The following is a 20,456-nucleotide window of genomic DNA, read 5'->3' as shown; positions in this document are numbered from 1 at the left end:
GCACCAGTAAATGCGTCGGCAACTCTCCGGAGAGGTCGCCCCAGGCCCGCGTTAGCGTGTGCACGATTGTTGCATGTAGGAGGAACTGCCCTGCCGGAAGGCCCTTCTGAGCAACCAATGTTTCAAAAGGAACCAAGACCCCCTCTGTATATAGGTCTCCCACCGTGTCCACCTCGGCTTGTACCCAGTGTTCCAGCGCCGCCTCCATGACGACATCCCCATCCCTGGGCATTCCCAGCAACAGAAGTATTGGGGCATATGGTATCACGGCACTAGTGAGTTTCAAGCTTCTCACATAGCATTTGCGTGCAACTGCTAAATGTAACTGCGACGGATAGGGAGTCCTGGTCAGTGGATGAAACAGTGTGTGGACTGTTCGTGTCCAGACCGTGGAGTCTGTCGCAGTATCCCCCAAATTCTTACCACTTAGCCAGCCGGCCACCCACTGCAGCTGTGCCGCTAGATAGTAGAGTTCCTGGTTAGGAACCTCCAGGCCTCCAGTATCTGGAGATGCATAGAGTTTCCTTAACGCTACGCGGGGTCGTCCTGTATTCCATATGAGATTTCGAACTGAGGCTTCCAATTCACGGAATATGCGCGTTGGGACGTATACCAGGAGGTTGGCGTAGTAGTACAATAGTCTGGGTAAGACTATCATCTTCGTCAGCGTGACACGGCTGGGTACTTTTAGGGGGAGGGTCTTCCAAAAGTTCATTTGCGCTTGCAGGGCGGAAATAGTTCGCACCAAATTACCCTCTAACACGTCTATTGGGGTTCTATAAATATATATTCCGAGATAGCGGAACGTAGTAGGGTACCAGGTGAGTAGCCCACCATTGATAGTGATCTCACACTCCTGCGTGTCAGCACTGAAGGAATACACCCCAGATTTGGTCCAATTAACTTTAAGTCCCGACATTGCCTCAAAGATGCGAAATATATCAGATAGGGCCGATGGCAAACGGGTCAGGTCTCGGACATATAAAAGTAGGTCATCGGGATATAAAGATACCGTATGAAGGCCATCCGCCAGGGGGATACCCCAATCCATACCATACCCAATCCATACCACGTGCTCTCAGCTGCTCCGCCAGGGGCTCCATCACCAGTGAAAAGAGCAGTGGTGATAGGGGACATCCCTGCCTGGTGCCCCTCCTGAACGGCCGATTGCGATAATGGTACGTTTCTGCACCGTACAACCTTTGTTCGCATCAACATTCCCCACGAAGAGTTGGTTGTCCGCCTGGAACTCACATGTGCCGTCAAGACAGAAACAATGCTATTTTGAGGACCAGATGGTGGAGCCACTCCTCTTCCTTAGAGGGGTAAGGAGGAGTGTAGAAGGTGGGCAAGGTGACAGATTGGCCCACATGAAATGGTTTTATCATCATCATTGATGACTTTATTTCGACCACAATGGGCCATAAAAGTACATAGTAAAATACAAAGTAAACAATAAAATCCTTTCAGTAAATAGGTTAAAAAGACATTTCATATATATATACACATAATTTACATTAAAAATGGTCATAGTTAAAAGATACGAATTAACCCCTTCGACGCTCATGACGAGCTGGGCTCGTCATGCAGTAGCCTCCCAGCACGCTCATGACGAGCCCAGCTCGTCATGAATAATGGGTTTTTGTAAATCCCAGCGCAGCAGCAGAATATGATGAGCTTCCAAGTGGTTAAACCGACTGAGTAGTTATCTAGTGATTCAAAAATAACTATTAAAAAGCTTGAATCTAGGATTAAGTCGTTATAAAAGTTCTGCGCTTGATCTGCGCTTGATCCACATGCTATTTAAAAAACGGGAAACGGCAAAAACAACCGGTGGGTGGGTATCATATTTAAGTACTCTAAGCGCGTGTTCACATTCACAAAACCCCAAATTCCTACAAATGGGTTTAATCCACCTCTTTCGAGACAGCACATATCCTGGACAGAAAAAAAAATACATGACTCATTTTCAAGTGGATATTCACACACCGGGCACTCTGCACATTTGTTTACATCCCATTTACATGCCAGTGACCTTAGTGGCAAACTACCCATTCTTAGTTGTAAATACAGCTTTCTGGCTTGAGCCGGACAGATCTTGTCAAGGAATTCCTCCTTCTTGTATTCTGTTTTTACGTTGAGGAATTCGCTAGTCAGTCTCCCTACTGTCGTGCTAGCATGCAGGGCCAGCAAGTTATTAGACCTAAACATTCTTACCAGGTCAGATCTGGCTATAGTCTGAGAAACTGCCTCGGGTGATTCCCGTAGTCCAGAAACACCAGGACGTGTGCAGAGATCCTTGATGTGTGATAGCCAGGTAACTTTTTTTGACCTCAAAGTCACCCATACCTCCTTAAACTCTGCACGGTACGGGGCGAGTTCTGTGACAGACCAGAGTCTTCTCCAATAGGTTAAAGGTCTCAGGGCAACCTCCTCTTCCACTGGGAGCAGACCAAGGTCAAATCTGAGTGGGACCAGTGGGGTACTAACGGGTAGGTCAAACAACTCTCTCATAAATGTGTGTTCAACCCTTACCAGACTTTTTGGTCTACAATGTCCCCATAATTCCGCCCCATATAATGCGGCTGCTCTAGCTTGAACCCTGTATATCTCGATAATTGGGGCAGTCGGCTTAAATGTGGATGTTCTAAACTTTTTAGATAACCCACCAACAGTCTGCGTCAATTTCAATGAGGATTTAGTTAATTGTGCATCCCAGTCTTCCTTGAGAGTTATACCTAGATAATCAAACGTCTTAACTCTCTCAAGAGGTATGCCATTCAGAGTAGGATTTGGTCGCGTTTGCCTTGGTGGACCAAAAATCATAAATTTTGTTTTAGCCAAATTGATTTCTAGTCCACTTAGAGCACAGAAATCAGCGAATCCAACAAGGATACGTTGGATGCCGGTAGCTGTTCGTGACAACAGTAGAGTGTCATCCGCAAACATTAGTGCGGGCACTCTTCCTGTAGCTAGTTTTGGGGAATCCGTATCCTTTATGGCTAGAAGATGTTTAACAAGCCCATTTATGTACAGGCAAAAGAGAGTAGGAGCCAGCACGCACCCCTGGCGTACCCCCCTTTGCACTGGGAAACGTGCTGACAATTCTCCCATTTTTCCACATCTAACCTGGGCGAAATTACGTGAATGGAGCCTGATCAGTACTTCCAGCAGGTAGTGGGGCATTCCAAGATCATGGAGGACTCTCCAAAGCTTGTCCCTAGGGACCAGATCAAACGCGGCCCGTAGGTCCACAAAAATGAGGTAGAGACTGCCACCCTCCACGCTCACTGTTTTCCAGAAAAGGACTTGTAACTGGAAGATCTGGTCAATAGTGGAGATGCCAGATCTAAAGCCAGCTTGTAAATTGCTTAGGATCTGGTTTTCCTCTTCCCATTGCTGGATCCTGTCCAGGAGTATCCTCCCAAATACCTTCTGCGGGATATCTATAAGGCTAATGGGCCTGTAGTTTGAATGTTGCAAGGGACAACCTTTTTTAAAGATGGAAACTATCTCAGCCCCCTCCAAGTCTCGGGCGGACCTGTACCCATTAATATTTTGTTGAACAGAACGCAGAAATAGGGGGCCCATATTTTGGGTTCGGACCGAAACAAGTCACCAGGGATTTTATCAAGCCCCGGTGCTTTATTGGGTAGTAACCTAGCAATGGCAGTCTCCATCTCCAGAATCGAAATCTCCTGAGCCCCCTCCAATTGATACTCATGTAGGAGGCTCAGGGACTCCAACCCGGAGTCGCCAATGCTTGGTTGAGCATATAGGCTACCAAAATGTTCTTCCCATAATGTTGGGGCTATATTACGACTTACGGCGTTCCTCCCACCCCTGCCCTCAGTACTAACAATTGCCCAAATCTTCCCATTGTCCCTCCTGCCACGACTTTCTTTCCCTTTCAAGGACTTGCTTATACAGCACCCGTAGCGACTTAATTTGGAGTTTGTCTTTTGCTTTAACTGCTTTAACCAGCTCTCCTTTCAGCTTACAGCATTCAGCAGTATACCAGGGATGGGTCTTAGGCGAATTTTCTTTGCATACCTGAAATGGAAAAAAGACCTCTAACAATATTGAGGCTAATTGTTGGTGAATTTCTACGGGCCTATTATCCATTCCAACTACAACCGCTTATGACCCCACCTCTGCCATGTCGCTGAGGTAGGGCAAGACTTGACGATATATTTCGGATTGCCGGTTAGGAGAGCCCATAATATGAGGCCATTTAACTCTCCTCCTATTATTATGCAGGAGAAGGGGATACAAAGGGGAATTGATCTCAGTTACAGTGTTTCTCATTCCCAAACTCCCGGGCTTCAAGGACATTACCAGTGCGTTATGGTCACTGTCCATCCGATAATGAATCTTAAAGTCTTGGACATTGTCCCATGACCTACATTCGATCATTATATAATCGATGATCGATGATTGACCCGCTCTATTGAAGGTCACATTTCCGGGCCTATCTGATTTTAGTCGGCCATTACAAGGCCTTACTGAAAGGGACAGTGTAAGGGAGAGAATTTGCAGTACCAACGGTGTCCATGCTTTTACTGTAGGGATTGAGGGTTCCGGAATATTCCAGTGTAGGTTTTCTTCATCGGGGTCCTCAGTGCTTAAATTACTGAGGGGTTCAAATTGACAGTTGAAATCCCCCCGATAATTATACCGACCTCAGGGCCTAGGGTCTTAACAAATCCCCTTAGCTGTTCAATGACCTGGGACTGCTGACCACTCTGTGTTGGTCAGGAGTAGATGTTAATTATGGCTAAGTACTTGTTCCCCCGAAGTGTTAATAGGACACATAGAATGTCCGGGGAGTTAACTGGTACCCGCTTAGCCATGACTCCAAGGTGAGTCACTACCCATGTGCTAAGCCCTCCTGGCGGTCTCCCTCTACCCCCTTTTATTGCAGGGACATTAAATGTGGCAAACCCACTCACTGGTAGTCGTCCATGGCCCACGTCTCCTGCATAAGGCAGATGTCGTGTTTATCCATGAACAGACCCCAGTCCTCTGAAGTTAGTTTATTTTTTAGCCCAGCCACATTCCAGGAAATTATATTAACACTACCCTTGTCCTCCCTTTGAGCTGGACTTCTGCTTACACCATAGTCAGATGATCCGTGGGCCCAACCTCCAGTCTCTGACAGTCCCCTCTTTTCGCCCACATAGCTAGCTCCCCTAGTCCCTACTTCTTTAACCTTGATGCCACTACTTCCCTTGTTACCTCCTGTCCTGCTCAATGAGTAGCCACTAGTTATGCACTTTCTGCCCCCTGATGGGCATTCCGCTGCCCCAGTTCCGTTTGCGTCAAAAAGATGCTTCATATGCAGGAAGTTAGCCTTTACTTCCAACATATTCTTACATTCAACTGTGTGGGTGTAGGACTTATTTGATCTCATTATTCAGTCGACAGAATCCAGGTCATTAAATCTGTTGTGGGAATAAAACATCTCGAATGACATTGGGCTATATAGTGGCCTGTCCCAATTTGAATTTCCTGATAAGGGATTGTCTCCGCGATTATCTTCACCCGTCCGATTTGTCCCCTCCCTCTTGTGCTCAGGGCAGTTCTTGTTATATGTGCCTGGATAAAAATAGGTCAATGGCAGGGTTTTGATACATGTGTCAGGGCTACCCGAGTTCAGATTACAAATGTGCCTAACTGTCCAACTGTCCATAAAATTAATCACAATGCAGTCCCCATCTATGTTCTTCTCTCTGGCCCCCACCCAATCTATTCGTCTAGCGAATAGGATTTCACTGGCTCCCCCATCCAGGAGAGGTCTATGGAGATTCAACCAGTAAATACATTTATTTTTTAGGTCTCTATTGTCCTCAACCTTGTCCGGGCTCAGAGAAGGGAACCCAGCAAGGACCACCACATATGGGACTGACTCCGGGGGCAAGGCTAGGCGGGGCAACTGGGGACTGCTGGGGCCCAGTGGTCTAGGCCCCTGGCCCAGGTTCTTTGCCTGCTTTGATCCTTGTGCGTGACTGCTGCCAACAGTCTTGCACCTTCCCCCCGTATTCCTTGTATTAATTGGGGAAATTGTTAACATTGTCACTGGCTGGGGAATTAGGTGTCTATCTTCCAAAAGTCACAATGTGCAGTTGGTACCCTCTACCGGATAAGTCTCCCAGAGTTAAGCTTTGAGAACCTTTTTCACTTGGCCCAGATGTACTTGGGCCATTACAGGACATCTCCAAGTTCCCCCTGCCCGTCCCTCCCGCTTTAGGTATACATAGTGATTCAAGACAAGACAGTCTTTTATCAATAGAGTCCAGTCTCTTGTGAATCGGAAGGCATGACTGTATAAATATCTGTTCCATCTTGACCCAAAAGTCCCCGCCTTTCTCTAGTAGTGACGTAGCCTCATCAACTTCTGTTAACGACTTATCTGTTCCAGAAAGCTGTCCAACTATGTCAACCACAGGCAATTCAACAGCCTTTGTAGAACATTTTTGCCTTTTAGTATTCTTATTGGTTGAGGCAGTTCCCCCACGCTTTCTTTTAGCTGCTTGATCCGGAGCTTTACTTATTAGCCCAGAATTCATGTCCGCGACCGGCCTAGCGGACTGGCCAGATCTGGTGCAACAAGAGTTTTGGGGAGTTGTTTCTGGTATGGATTCAAATGGGGCCCTGTTCACTGGTGGGCTATGCAGCATCACCACTACCTCCTTAAGAGGATTGGCCTCACTCACCGATGTACCCAGCACAATTCCGGATCCTGATTGTACTGCCGGTGGTGGCTGTGTTAGTATTGTATCCAAAACTGGAGGAGGAGATGGGGCTGTGGCTATCATACCCAGAGAGGATCGTTTCTGAAATATTTCATCCATGATAATCGTTTTTCAGTGAGTTCAATTTCCCTTTGTAGGACAGACGAAGCCCTAATTAAGAATTGGTCTATCGTTCCAACAACACCTCCTGTGGTGGACTTCCGTCCCCTCCCAGCTCCAATAGCGGCCATGTCCCTGCAGCAACAAAGCTTAGTGATCATTAAAACACTGACCTTATATAGGGTATCCCAGTATGGGGGTCACAGAGAAGGGCCCCGTTCCGTCCTCTTTCGGCCTCGGACAGGCTCAGACGGGCCCACCCTTGGCCCGGGCTTTGCCCGGCGCCCGCCCGTGCGCGTCCCGCGGGGCCGGAAGCACAAGCTGACTAAATAACCCCCGGTAGCAAGGGGGTGTGGCCGCCGCCTGCCGCTCCTCCCGCAGCCTCCTGGAAGGTTAGTTTGCTCTCTCCAGTCTTGCGCTGCGTCTCCCGCGAAGCGGGAGACGTGAGGTCCGTTTTTTAAATCCCCCGGTAGCAAGGGGGTGTGGCCGCCGCCTGCCGCTCCTCCCGCAGCCTCCTGGAAGGTTTGTTTGCTCTCTGCAGGCTTGCGCTGAGCCTCCCGCGAAGCGGGAGACGCGACGTCCGGTTTTTAAATCCCCTGGTAGCAAGGGGGTGTGGCCGCCGCCTGCTGCTCCTCCTGCAGCCTCCTGGAAGGTTTGTTTGCTCTCTGCAGTCTTGAGCTGCGTCTCCCGTGAAGCGGGAGACGCGAGGTCCGGTTTTTAAATCCCCTGGTAGCAAGGGGGTGTAGCCGCCACCTGCTGCTCCTCCCGCAGCCTCCTGGAAGGTTTGTTTGCTCTCTGCAGTCTTGCGCTGCGTCTCCCGATGGTTTTATCACTTTTGGCAGCAAAGAAGCCCAACTGCGAAGCATCAGTTTGCCCGGATAAACTGAGAAGAATGGAGGCTTAGAAGATAAAGTCTGCAGTTCACTCACCTTCTGGGGCAATGTAATCACCACAAGAAAGGCTGTTTTGATGATGAGCAGTCTGAAGGGACAATTGTGTAGAGCCTCGAAAGGAGCACACATCAAGAATGTAAGAACGAAGGCATAATTAAAGGGGAAGGGGGAAACAAATATATAAGACCCTTCAAAAACCCATTTACAATAGTGGACTTGAAAAGGGAGGGTTGGTCTGGCAGCCAAAAGAAAACAGAAAGATAGTCCTTGAGAGTACCCATCGCAGAGCCCTGCTGCACAAGGGAAAGAATGAATAATAGTACCTCAGAAAGAGGGGTAGAAAGAGGATCAATTTGTTTGGATGAACACCATGCCGCAAATGTTTTCCAACAGCAGGTGCATACCATCTTAGTAGAGGGACACCTGGCTGCATGAGTAACGTTACGGACTGCAGCCGCTCAATCTCTGCGCAAGAAGGCGGAGAGTGAACAGGCTTGGGTGGAGGACCCCTTCCCTGCTGCTGAGACAGAATATTCTCCCAAAGGGGCATTCTGATTGGAGGATTGACACTCATGTACAGAAGCTAGGGATACCAAACTCTCCGTGCCCAGTCCTGAGCCACAAGGATGACTAGGACCCGGTCATGCCTGATCTTCTGGAGTACTCTGCTCAGGAGTGGCATGGACGGAAAGGTGTACAGGAGGCCTGAGCTCCACTCAAGACTAAAAGCATCTCCGAGCGAGAGCTGCCTTGGAAACTCAATGAAGGGCATGTCCATGAAGGAAGCTAGGACATCCTCGAAAAAGCCAGACGTGGCGTCTGAGTGCCACGGTCCATGAAACCGCTCTGCCCAGCAAGTCGGTTGTGTCCAATCCACAGAGTATAGTGAACTTTGCTGCGTCCCTCCAGTCTTTGACAGCTTGGCAGAGAATGGCCCGGGCCTCGTCTGGGACCATTGGCAGCACTACGGGTTCAGAGGAACCACGCCTCAAATGCCAATGTTCCTTTTGTAACCAAGGACGACAAGTCAAAGTGTGCTTCAACTTCTTGTGTTTTTGTGCCTCTAACCTGAATCCCCTGATGATTTCAAATGGGACGAAGATGACTTTGGAGTCCTAAAATGCTCCTGGGACCTTCCTCTTGATCAGGACTAAGACTTCCGCAGAGTCGCATGCTGGGCCGCTAGCAGCTTCAGGGACCGCGCCCTCAAGGCCTTCGGCGTCATGGGCCGGAAATCAGGGCACAACTTGCAGTAGTGGTCACCCTGCAGACACTACAAACAAACAAGGTTTGAGGTTGTCAACGACATGGTGAGGTGGCAGGTGCCACAGGGTTTGAAACCTATTTTCCTCGATGACATACTTGACACACCAGGACGAAAAAACAGCAAGAAGATTCTGTCAAAATCTGACAGAGTTAACTCTTTACTCGGATCAGCACTGACTGGCACAGAAAGAAAAGTACTGATGTCAGTGCGCTGAGGTGTCACCTATATAGGTGACATAATTGCCATTTCCGGCACGGATGACGCTATGCAGAGCCAACCGATGCCACCTGCCGGTGTGCAGGGGTCCTGCTCACGAAAAATCTCCAGGATCCAGTCTGACACCTAGTGAAATTCAAAAGTAAGGAGTCTGCAGCTAGAAGTCTCTAGCAGATTGGAGCAACGTGCAGTGGAGTGCCATAAAACGGAATTGTGTAGAGTGGAATAGCACATAGTGGAGTAGCGTACAGTGAAGCAGCGTAGACCAGAGTAGCATACAGTGGAGTGCCATACAATGGAATAGCGTAGAGTGGAATAGCATATACTGGAGTAGTGTATAGCGGAGTGACATACAGTGGAGTGGAGTACACTGAAGTAGAGTAGAGTGGAGTGGAGTTGTGTACAGGGTAATTGCGTAGATTGGACTGGAATAGAGTGGAGTTGTTTACAGTGTACTATCATAAAGTGGAGTGGCACAGAGTAGAGTGGTGTACAGTGAAGTGGTGTAGAGTGTGCCAGTGTGTAGTGGAATAGCGTACAGTGGAATGGTGTTGACTGGAGTGGCGTACAGTGGAGTGGGCTAGAGTAGAATATCAAGCCAGAAACTTTACAACTAGCTGGACATGTCCACCCAGATCAACATCATCGCCAAATCTGGCTTCCTCACACCTGAAGAGGCGAAGCAAGATCTTCAAATGGCTACTGAGCAACACCAGAAAACATCATCATCCACGCCTTCATCACCAGCAGGCTGGACTATGGAAACTATCTCTACGCCGGGATCACCAAACATCTCACCAGAGCACTGCAAACCATCCACAATGAAACAGCCAGATTCATCTTCAACTTTCCATGCAGGATTCACATCACACCACATCTGAAGGAGCTCTAAGGTCCCAATACACAAGCGTGCACAGTTAAAGCTCCTCACCCACACTTTCAAAGCATTACATTGCACAGGCATGGCTCACCTTAAAGCCACATCTCTTTCCTTCACCAGTCCAGGCACCTCTGCTGAGCTAGACGCTCTCTCACACTCATCTAACGCATACACAGAAGGCAAGCATCAAACGACCTACCAATTCACATCAGCGCTTCCTCCTCGCTGAAGACCTTTCATTTTTACTAGCTCCCCTCCCCTGCACTTGGAGACAGGATCCTACACGTGCACAAGATAGACTCACAAGTGATAATGCACTCTACAAATACACATAACATTGAATCAGTAGGACTGCAAACCTATAACGTTGCTCACAGAACACCATCATGTACAGAAGTCAGTGATGATGTCATGGTGTGCATGGGGCTGAGGAAGGGATTTATCAAATGGACCAAACTCCTATATACTAGGCCCAAAGCTCAAGTGCAGACTGGGAGAATTACATTGTAAAGGTGGCCAGTAGAGCGTGGCACCAGACAAGGTTGCCTGCTATCCCCTTTGCTTTTGGCCCTGGCTGTGGAACAAGGGGTATGGATCAGGGGTATGGTTCAAACATGAGCTATGACTATGAAGCTGATGAGTAATTGCTGGATAGGCTGTCAAACAAGTACATAATGAATGCTATGTTGGAGATTGTTTAACTGTTCTGATGTTTTTGAAAATGGATCAATAAAATCGGTTTAAAAAAAAGGTTTAGAACTCAGTGGACTGGATTACAGAAATCAGGATACGATTGGGAAAGAGGCAGTAAAATGGAACTGGGATGGGTAAACTTAGCCATTGTAAAACCTCATCTGTAGTTAAATGAATTTCAGATTAGCACTGCTGCCATCTCCGGATATGCTTCAGACTTAAGATTCTTAAGGTTGTTTATACTGGTTATTAATGTTCATTCAAGTAAACGACTACCAACAGTGATTCTGCATGTCTAATGTAGTTGTGACCAATTTCCTATGAGAGTAATATAGTTGCAAATCCTAGAATAAAGATATATGTTGACATCTCACATATCTAGTCTAATCCAAATGGATGTTCTCTAGTTATGGGTAGTTCCTTTAGGGATTCTATGACTTTACCAACATGGAAGCATTCTTTTCTTCACCTGAAAAAAACAAATTTGCTTTCGATTGGTCTGATGTTCTAGTTGTGCTAGCATTTAATACATTTAACTCTGTCATACATTTGGAGACAAGTGCTCTTAATGTGGTTTGTGTATGGGTGTTACATTTAAAATATATTTTAAAAAACATAGACGTCATACCATATCGAGTTGGGAGATCTGCTTTGGTGTGTTTTTAGTCAATCTGCCTCTTTTAACGACCTCCGGTTTTGCAAGAATTTCATCCTTGTTGGCATTGGCAAGTGCCAGAATAATAAACAGTGTGTGGTATGGGTGATCCAGGGAGATTCTGGAAATTAGCTGCCAAAAAACAAAATTGGATTCAGTGATTTGAACAACAGAGTTTGACAATTTGCAGAGGCTGTCCCCGGTAAACTCTTTTCATCATTAAAGCATTGTTCAATTGAAATCCCAGTAAGAAAGTAATTGATATTAGGGCTTAGTACCATATTGTCTGCGCATGAGACATACAACAGTAAATGCAATAGGCAAAATGCATTAAAACTCGAGGGGCTGCCCCCAAAAACATAGGAACATTTGGTCTTGTTGGGCCACCTACCAGGGCATCGATCTCCCTCCTCTACCATCACAATCCCTGTAACAGTAGTTTTACGGGAGGTTTGCTGACTGCACTGTGCATAGTATTGTTTTGTCTTTTTGGGTGGTGGGGGGGGAGGGGGAAGGGCTAGGGGGGTTATTGACATTTACTTGCCACTGTGGGGTGGGAAAGTCTGTGCGCAGTTTTCAGTGTATTATTGCACAAGTTACTTACCTTTGGTAACGATATATCTGTAAGAAACAGTGGTTAGTGTTAGATTCCTTACCATAGAATATCCCCAGGCGTCAGACTGGATCCGGAAAGTTTTCGTCAGCAGTACCCCTGCGCGTGGTAGGCGTCGTCGTGATCGCCGGGATGACTTTGGAGTACTTAGATGCCGCCCTGGCACGCTGACGTCAGTTCTTTTTTCCGCGCCAGCAAGCGCAGATCCGGGAAGAGCAGTAATCTAGTCATTTTTTTACTAACTTTTTTGATCTCTTTTGATCACTTTTCGATCTCTTTTGATCACTTTTCGTGTCGACTTCGACCTTCGGTGCCGTTAGGGATGCCAGTTTTTAAATCTTGCGAGGCCGTACCCATTAATATTTCCACGCCTGGTAATTTCTTAATAATGTGTCTCCATGTGGATTGTGCTGGGCCCTTGCGGTACTTTCAAAATCTAATAAAATATGTTTTTTTTAAAAAATGCATTAAAACTGGTGGCACCAAAGTTACTACAAATAACACCGGCCTAGCCCAAGGCCTAAATTGAGGAACACAGTCAAACACCATGGCCCCAATGGAGAACATAAAGTAGTTATGTTATGTTATGTTAATAACTTTTATTCGGCGCACAGCTGCCCCAGCGAAGGGGCGTCCTGGCGCCTGATCAGATACCACAACACAACAGGTCAGAGCTGAAAAGAAGAAAGATCAATTAACAGAAGCGAACAGGTGAGTTTTAATGGCGCGTCTAAAAAGAGTAAGGCTATCCAGGGCACGGATGTGTACAGGGAGGGAGTTCCATAAATCAGCCGCCAGAACACGAAAAGAGCGCCCTCCCATCCTACTCAGTCTGAACCTAGGCTTAATCGCCAGATGGTGAGATTCAGACCTGAGGGACCGTGTGGGGAAATACGGAGAAATGAGGCCCGCAAGAGCAGGGGGGGAGGAAAGCTTCAGAATCTTAAATGTCAGACAGAGAGCCTTAAATTTGATTCTCTGTCTAACCGGAAGCCAGTGAAGGGAGGTCAGGACAGAGGAGACAGAACATCGTCTCGGGAGGCCCACGATGGCGCGTGCAGCAGCGTTCTGCACAATCTGAAGCCTAGAAGCCTCAGCCTGGTTCACTCCAAGTAGCAAAGCACTCCCGTAGTCCAATCGCGACAAAATGGAGGCCTGAACCACCAGTTGCCGCGTGGGGGGGTCGAAGAACTTAAGGACAGGTCGCAGTCCTCGCAGGATACCGAAACAGGTAGCTGCTGTCTTCTTTGTGTGACTGGCAAAAGAAAGATGGGAATCCAGCCAGACCCCCAGATTTTTAACTTCGGCCGCTGGAGTAGGAGAAGCCCCCAATTCGGGAGGCTACCACTGGTCACCCCAAAGTTCCGTCTGCTTCCCTAAGATCAGGACCTCGGTTTTTTTAGCGTTAAGCTGTAAGCAGTTGCTACGCATCCACTTAGCCACAGCTATAAGTCCTGCCCGGAATCTGGGGGCATTCACCTCAGGGTCCCCGCTGAGTGTCACCGCCAGCTGCGTGTCGTCGGCGTACGATGTCATGGTAAGGCCACATTCCCTGACGACAGCAGCCAGCGGTTTCACATACAGGTTGAACAATGTAGGGCTTAAAGCGGAGCCCTGAGGGACTCCCAGACCCAGAGAGTGGAACGAGGACTGGCCTGGTGGAATGGCTACTTTAAAAAACCGGTCCGAAAGGAAGGAGCGGAACCACTCAAGAGCTTTCCCACCAATACCCACTTCCTCCAGACGCCGCAACAAAATGTCATGAGACACCGTGTCGAATGCGGCGCTCAGATCTAACAATAGGAGCGCCGCAGTCTGCCCCGCATCCAGCACTGACCGCAAATGCTCGGTCATAAAGAGCAGAGCTGTTTCAGTGCTGTGTTGAGAGCGGAACCCATTTTGACTCTCGTCAAGAATGTTATTACGAGAGAGATGGGTAGACAGGATGGTATTCACGTGTGCCTCAATGACCTTAGCGGTCCAAGGCACACGTGAGGATATACTCACAAAGATTTTTGCCATGTTTGAAGTAAATTTCAGTCTACCATGGATTTCATAAAGGAATCTACACACTTTCCTGTGTCATCTACTGCAGGTGAATAGTGCCATTCATTACCATTTACGCATGAGTAAATGCAAATGGTGTACATTTAAGTTTGTGTAAACACAAAACAAAATACAAATTGTCCTTCCACGGAGGGAAAACAATTTTCCCGCGTAGAAATCCTCCTACCTTTGCAAACCCACCCATGTTTGATTTATTCCTACCAATGACAGGAACAAAGCTTTATTTCCAGAGTGGAAATCTGCTTTGCAAAAGTTTGCGACTATCCACAAACAAATGGCAAAAGAAATACACTTACAATATTACACCATGGTTGGTGGTGTAATATTATTAGTGGGGAAAGTACATTCATGGCCATGTTTTGTGAATACACAAAACGAGTTTCTACTAATAGCACAAGTCACTTGCGAACAAAGTTGCGAACAAAGTTCAGAACCTGGGGAATAGCGAATCAGGACTCCCTAGGAGGTGGGTGTGGGGAGACTAGCAAACAAAAAATCCTACAACACAAATCCGGCAAAATGGCAATACCAGCACCAAGACAGGTGAAAGTGCAGCAGACGCCCACATCGCAGCTCAACAGATGTCCAGAAAAGTAACAACCCTGGACAACACCAAAGACGCAGCCTTCACCTTGGATGAATGGGGCATGATATCCGAGGGCTCCTTCTTGGCAAGACCATAGCAGATCTCAATAGAGCGGACAAACCAGCTGGAAACTGTCTGCTTTTGAAAAGTCTTCCCCTTCTTGGGACCAGCGCAGCCACTGAATAGCCGATCAGGCCAGTGATGTTCAAGAGTTCTGTTGATGTGGAAATTGAGAGGGGTGGCAACATGCAGTAAGCCTGGGAGTTCAATTGTAAATAGAAAGTGTCTCACAGAGCTCCATACAGTATAAAGAAGCACTTTCGTGAGTGGCAAAGATGTCCGCCAGTGGGGTGTTCCAGTGTACGAAGATGGTCCGAACCTCCACTGAAGGTATCACTCCTAGTTAGCAAGGAGACGCTGACTGCGGTCATCCGCTCTCATATTCATAGACCAGGCCAGATGAATCATGGTCAGTCAAATATTGCAAGTCTGAACCCCACACAATAGCCTCAACACCACAAAGCACAGAGGTCACAAGCCCACATCACCCTATCATATCATGGTTGTGCTGTATGCAACCACTTCAAACAGCTGACCACGAAACGAGGGCAAGGATACCTTATTAATCAGGTGGATCATCTGAAGTTTAGCAGGTTTATTGAAATTTCAACTCCACAATGGACCACAGTTCTCTGAACCCCACAATTTTGAGATTCTCATCTCATGGAAGGGAGAAAGTATTTGTCACCATTGAAGCATCTCAGACATTCCATCCTAGATGCCAAGCTGCCTCTAAAGAAAGTCAAATAGTCTCCATCAGAAAGGCTTTGGTGATGGGCCCCCTGAAGACAGAGGCACAATTGAAGTGCTTGCATATGTTACTTTGTAAGAAGGACAAATGGGATACCAGAGTTGAGCAGCCATGAAAAAAGGTAGCTAGACATGACGATGGGAGAAAAGTGGCTTAGCATATGCGCAGTCTCTGGGAGTGTTTGATTGGTCAAGTTGACATACAGGTATGTGAAAATTTCAAGCTTTCCAAGCAAATTTGGTGAGATGGAAGGTTATTTATTTAAAAAAAAATATTAGAGAGTTTATATCGCGCAAACTTGACCCGAAGGTATTGGGTATCAGAGTGCTTTACATAGGACCAGTTGCGTTACATGAGGACACATTCATTTTTGGCAGGCACGGGAAGATTAAGTGATTTGCCCAGAGTCACAGGATGTTCAGCATCATTGCCAAAACTCGAACCCAGTTCCCCAGATTCGAGGTCGACCGATCTAGCTGTTAGACCAACTCCTCTCCCCTAATTATTGGCACTTGGGTGGTGTTTGGGTAACGTGATGGTTTGGGCAGATGCACGTTAGAAAAACTATAGAGTTGGTTGAGGATTTTTGTGGTACGGACTTTCGCATGTCACTGGGGCGCATGAGGTGACGTTTTGGTATAATGCACAGATTGTTTTGTGACTCATGCATGTATTTCAGTTCAATGTAGTGTCCAATATCAGCACGAAAATTAGTGGCTTAATGTGGGAATGGAGACTGAACTCACATCATCGTGTATGGACAAGGGAATTTTGATTCACAGCACATTACTTCTCACAGTCGCATGCATTCGGTTTCTAAGTCAAGATTACAGCAATATTTTTGACTGCGTATGACAATGAAATTGAATGATACATTTTTGCATATCAACTCACAGTTCATAATTAACTTTTCATTAAAAAGAATGTCTTGACTCTCAGTAGACCATTACTGGAAATGTACATGGAGAGCCTGGAAAAGGCGGAACTACCGCTGGACCAGCGCACCGCAACGATTGTAGCCATACCAAAGCCGGGTAAACCTCCGTCTGAATGCTCCTCATATCGCCCCATTTCCCTACTTAACGTGGAGGCCAAGGTTTTAGCAAAACTACCGGCCAACCGACTGGTACAACACCTGCAGACACTGATCCACCCTGATCAGTCAGGCTTTATGCCTCACAGGAGCACAGCACTGAATCTCAGGCGGGTTCATGGGGTGATGGCACGAGTGCCCCTTCTCTCCGAAAAAGCAGTGATTCTCTCCCTGGATGCCAAAATGGCTTTTGATCTAGTAGAATGGGAATATCTATTTGCGGTATTGGCACGTATGGGCTTTGGACCGAAATACGTAGCATGGATACGACTACTTTATACGAAGCCGGTGGCACAAGTGGTGGCTAATGGTCACGTCTCGCAGACGTTCCCCCTGGGAAGGGGGACGAGGCAGGGGTGCCCTTTGTCGCCCTTGCTTTTTGCCCTGGTGCTAGAACCCTTAGCAATCCTAATCAGAACAACACCGTTACTCAAAGGAATCAAATGGGAGGATGGGTGGGAGGATAAAATATCCCTATATGCGGATGATATGCTGATTTATATGGTTGAGCCTGAAACTGGGATCCCAGCATTATTGAATCTCTGTAACGCACATGGGAAGTCGTCAGGCTATACCCTGAACTGGTCCAAGTCGGTGATTTACACACTAAAGGGTCCGGATCCGGTGCTACAAACGGACTGTCCCCTTGCATTGGCCCCGAACTCCTTTAAATATTTAGGCATTGTTATTACGAACAGTGCCGCAGACTTCTTTGACAAAAACTTGAAACCGCCTATGGAACGTCTTCGTGCAGATGTTAAACACTGGGCGACCTTGCCATTGACCCTCCTCGGGCGTGCAGCCCTTTATAAAATGATGGCACTTCCTAGATTCCTATATGTACTGGAAAACACCCCATATCCTATTGCGCCGCGATACTTCAAGCAGGTCGCAGCACTGGTATCAAACCTACTCTGGAATAATGGCCCGGCACGTATAGCATATGATAAGATGACAAAGAGTTGGTATGAGGGAGGTATAGCATTACCGAACATACAGCTATACTACTGGGCAGCCCATCTTAAAATAATAAACCGATGGATACATACTCCAAGAAGTGACCCAGCATATAGAGCGGATTGGTCGCAGCTAGGGACAGACTGCATGCTCTCAGTACTGTATAACAAATCGCAAGTCAAGAAACTGTTGGGACCGACGCAACACACAGCGGCCCTGTGGCACATAGCACAAACACGGCTAGGTTGGAAGGGGAAAATCACCAAACAAACACCACTATGGGACACAAAGACATTAGGGAACTTACGGTCTAGTAAGGGATTTACGCAATGGGACTGCATAGGAATCTCCACAGTTGGGGACCTATGGGACAAAGGCATGGTGATCGCATTTCTGCAGCTCCAACAATAATATGGCTTGGGCCCGACTGAGACGTTTAGATATGTGCAAATAAGACACGCACTGCTCCAGGCGATCCCAGTAGGCACTGATATACCAGAGTCCTCACCACTGGAGGATAGGCTGTTGACGGACTATATGCAACAAAGCGCGACCTCCCTCACATATAAAAAACTGATCAACAACCTAGGGGACCCTACAATAAAACTACGAGAAAAATGGGTGGGGAAAATAGGTGAGGTCACTGAGTCAGAATGGAACGAAGCACTAGCATCACCGAGAGAAGTAGGTATTTCAGCAAAATTCAGATTAGTGCAACTTAAAATTTTACATCGCATTTACTACACTAGGACTTTGCTTCACAAAATACATAGGGCACCACATCCCTTTTGTCTTCGGGGTTGCGGGGAGGAGGGAACACTGTACCATACACTCTGGGATTGCCCGCACGTACAGGAATTCTGGAGACAGGTTATGCGCACTGTCTCGCAAACGCTTAAGATCTCCGTTCTGCCAGAACCTCGCAAATGCTTATTGAACATCTGGGACCTCAATTATCTGGATAGATATGGCCTGATATGGGCCACCCTGGCCATGATGGTAGCTAAACGAGACATTGCGCAAAAATGGGGGGCAAAGGAACTGCCTACAGCTAATAGGTGGAGTAAAAACATGGACATGCTGATGGTTACAGAAAGGGAGGTGTGTATGCTCAGAGCATGCCCCCGCAAATGGAACAAGGTATGGACAGCAAGGAATATTTATAGAGGAGAAATTTGTGAACCCTTACCGGAAGAAGAAGACTTAGACTCTGAGGGGGAGGATGAGTAGATAGCTGGGTGATGGTTTGCTAACATTGCTGGACCAGACAGGGTGTCGTTCAAATACGGATTTACCGAGCTGCATAACATGGAGCAGGTGGAGTGGCTGAAAAGTCGGTGTGAACGTGGAATGACTACCTAATTATGATGACTCTTTTTAGTTTTAAGAATTAATGTTCTGATGGTTAATATAATATACTGTACAACACGGAAGGCCTTTAAAATGTGCTACAAGAAGTGATTTATGCATACACGGTTACGTTAATACTTAGTATTGTTTGAAACCGGCTAGCTGCATGAAAGGCTGAGCAGTTGATACTATGATTATAAGCTACTGGGGTATATGATTAAGAGAAGAAAGTTCAATTGTAACCTTATGATTACATCCTATGCCTTAAATTTCAATAAAGATTTTCAAAAAAAAAACAAAAAAAAAAGAATGTCTTGAAAGAAACAAGAGTAAAAGGATATTTTTTTAGGAAAAGTGTGATGATATCATAAAAGATTGTCTACGCCTCCGGGCGAATGTTGATTCCAGTGAACCTTGGGTCAGATATGCAGGCTGTTGCTGTCAACAAGTGAAAGTAATCATTATTGTGTTCCTGAGCCAGAGGACACACCAAGACAGCACACCATGGATTTAAAGTTCAAGAAAAAGCTCTGTGCTTTCCAGACTTAAATTTGCTGTATCACTTACAATCTGACGCTCTTGGGTGACACAATTCCCTATCACCCTACAAGTATAAGGATCTGTAGAAAAATGTCAATGGAGAGAACACTCCGGATCTCCGAAAAAGTGCAAAAATAAAAGGAACTACGGTCAGAGTGCCAGACAGCTTCATTTATGACACTGTTATGTTATATCTGGCAAGGTACAAGAGTGGGCCATAGCCATGGTCTCACCTGATGGCTCAGGGAAGCTATTTTAAATGTGCCAGATCTAGTCTGGCAGCTTGAGGAAATTCATGAGGCAAGGACTCTACAACTGAGGGAATCCATCAGAAACTAACTACCACAGTCACACCACTGTAGTTTTCAGAAATAAGCGATTGTCCATCACAGCAAAAGAAGACTCCATCCAACTTGCATAACAAATGTGTATCTAGGCACTCTTTATCCCTAATTGTCACCAAAGACTTCAATGATGGGCAGGTAGGTGGAATGATCCCATACTAGCTAAATACGTCTTTTTACACATTGTCCTTTATCCTAATGTTACTAAAGGACAAGTTACTTACCTTCAGTAACGCCTTATCAGGTAGAGACATGATCTAGCTGAAAAATCCTTACCTTTTAATTTACCAGGCATCAGACTGGATCTGGAAGATTTTTCTTCGAGCAATACCCCTAAACACCGGTAGGTGGCATCGGTTGGCTCTGCGTGATGTCAGCATCACCTGCGCCAGAAGTGATGTCAAAGTCACTTATATAGGCGACACCTTGACGCGCTGACGTCAGTTACTTTTCACAACTTTCCACATCAGAAATGTGGAGCCATGAAGAGTACTGACATTGGTGTGTTTTTAGGAAACTGGTGCCCTGAAAGGGAACAACCCTGACCGTAGAAACATGCCTGAAGTGCAGGGAGTATGGGTGGGTCGGTAAGGAATCTGCGGCTAGATCATGTCTCTACCAGATAAGGCGTTACCGA

General features: G+C 46.7%; 1 protein-coding gene across 1 annotated transcript in view; it reads right to left on the bottom strand.

Annotated features, from left to right (window-relative positions):
- The window catches only part of ATM (ATM serine/threonine kinase), a 1,424,234-nt gene that overhangs the window by 167,622 nt on the left and 1,236,156 nt on the right, over positions 1–20,456 (bottom strand). The window contains exon 52 of the mRNA XM_078657051.1: positions 11,432–11,590. Coding sequence (XP_078513177.1) covers positions 11,432–11,590 — 159 coding nt within the window. The remainder of the gene's footprint in view (positions 1–11,431; positions 11,591–20,456) is intronic.

The sequence above is a fragment of the Lissotriton helveticus genome, chromosome 8 (genome assembly GCF_964261635.1).
Source record: "Lissotriton helveticus chromosome 8, aLisHel1.1, whole genome shotgun sequence".
In the NCBI taxonomy this organism is placed as follows: Eukaryota; Metazoa; Chordata; class Amphibia; order Caudata; family Salamandridae; genus Lissotriton; species Lissotriton helveticus.
This window is presented reverse-complemented; position numbering and strand designations above follow the sequence as displayed.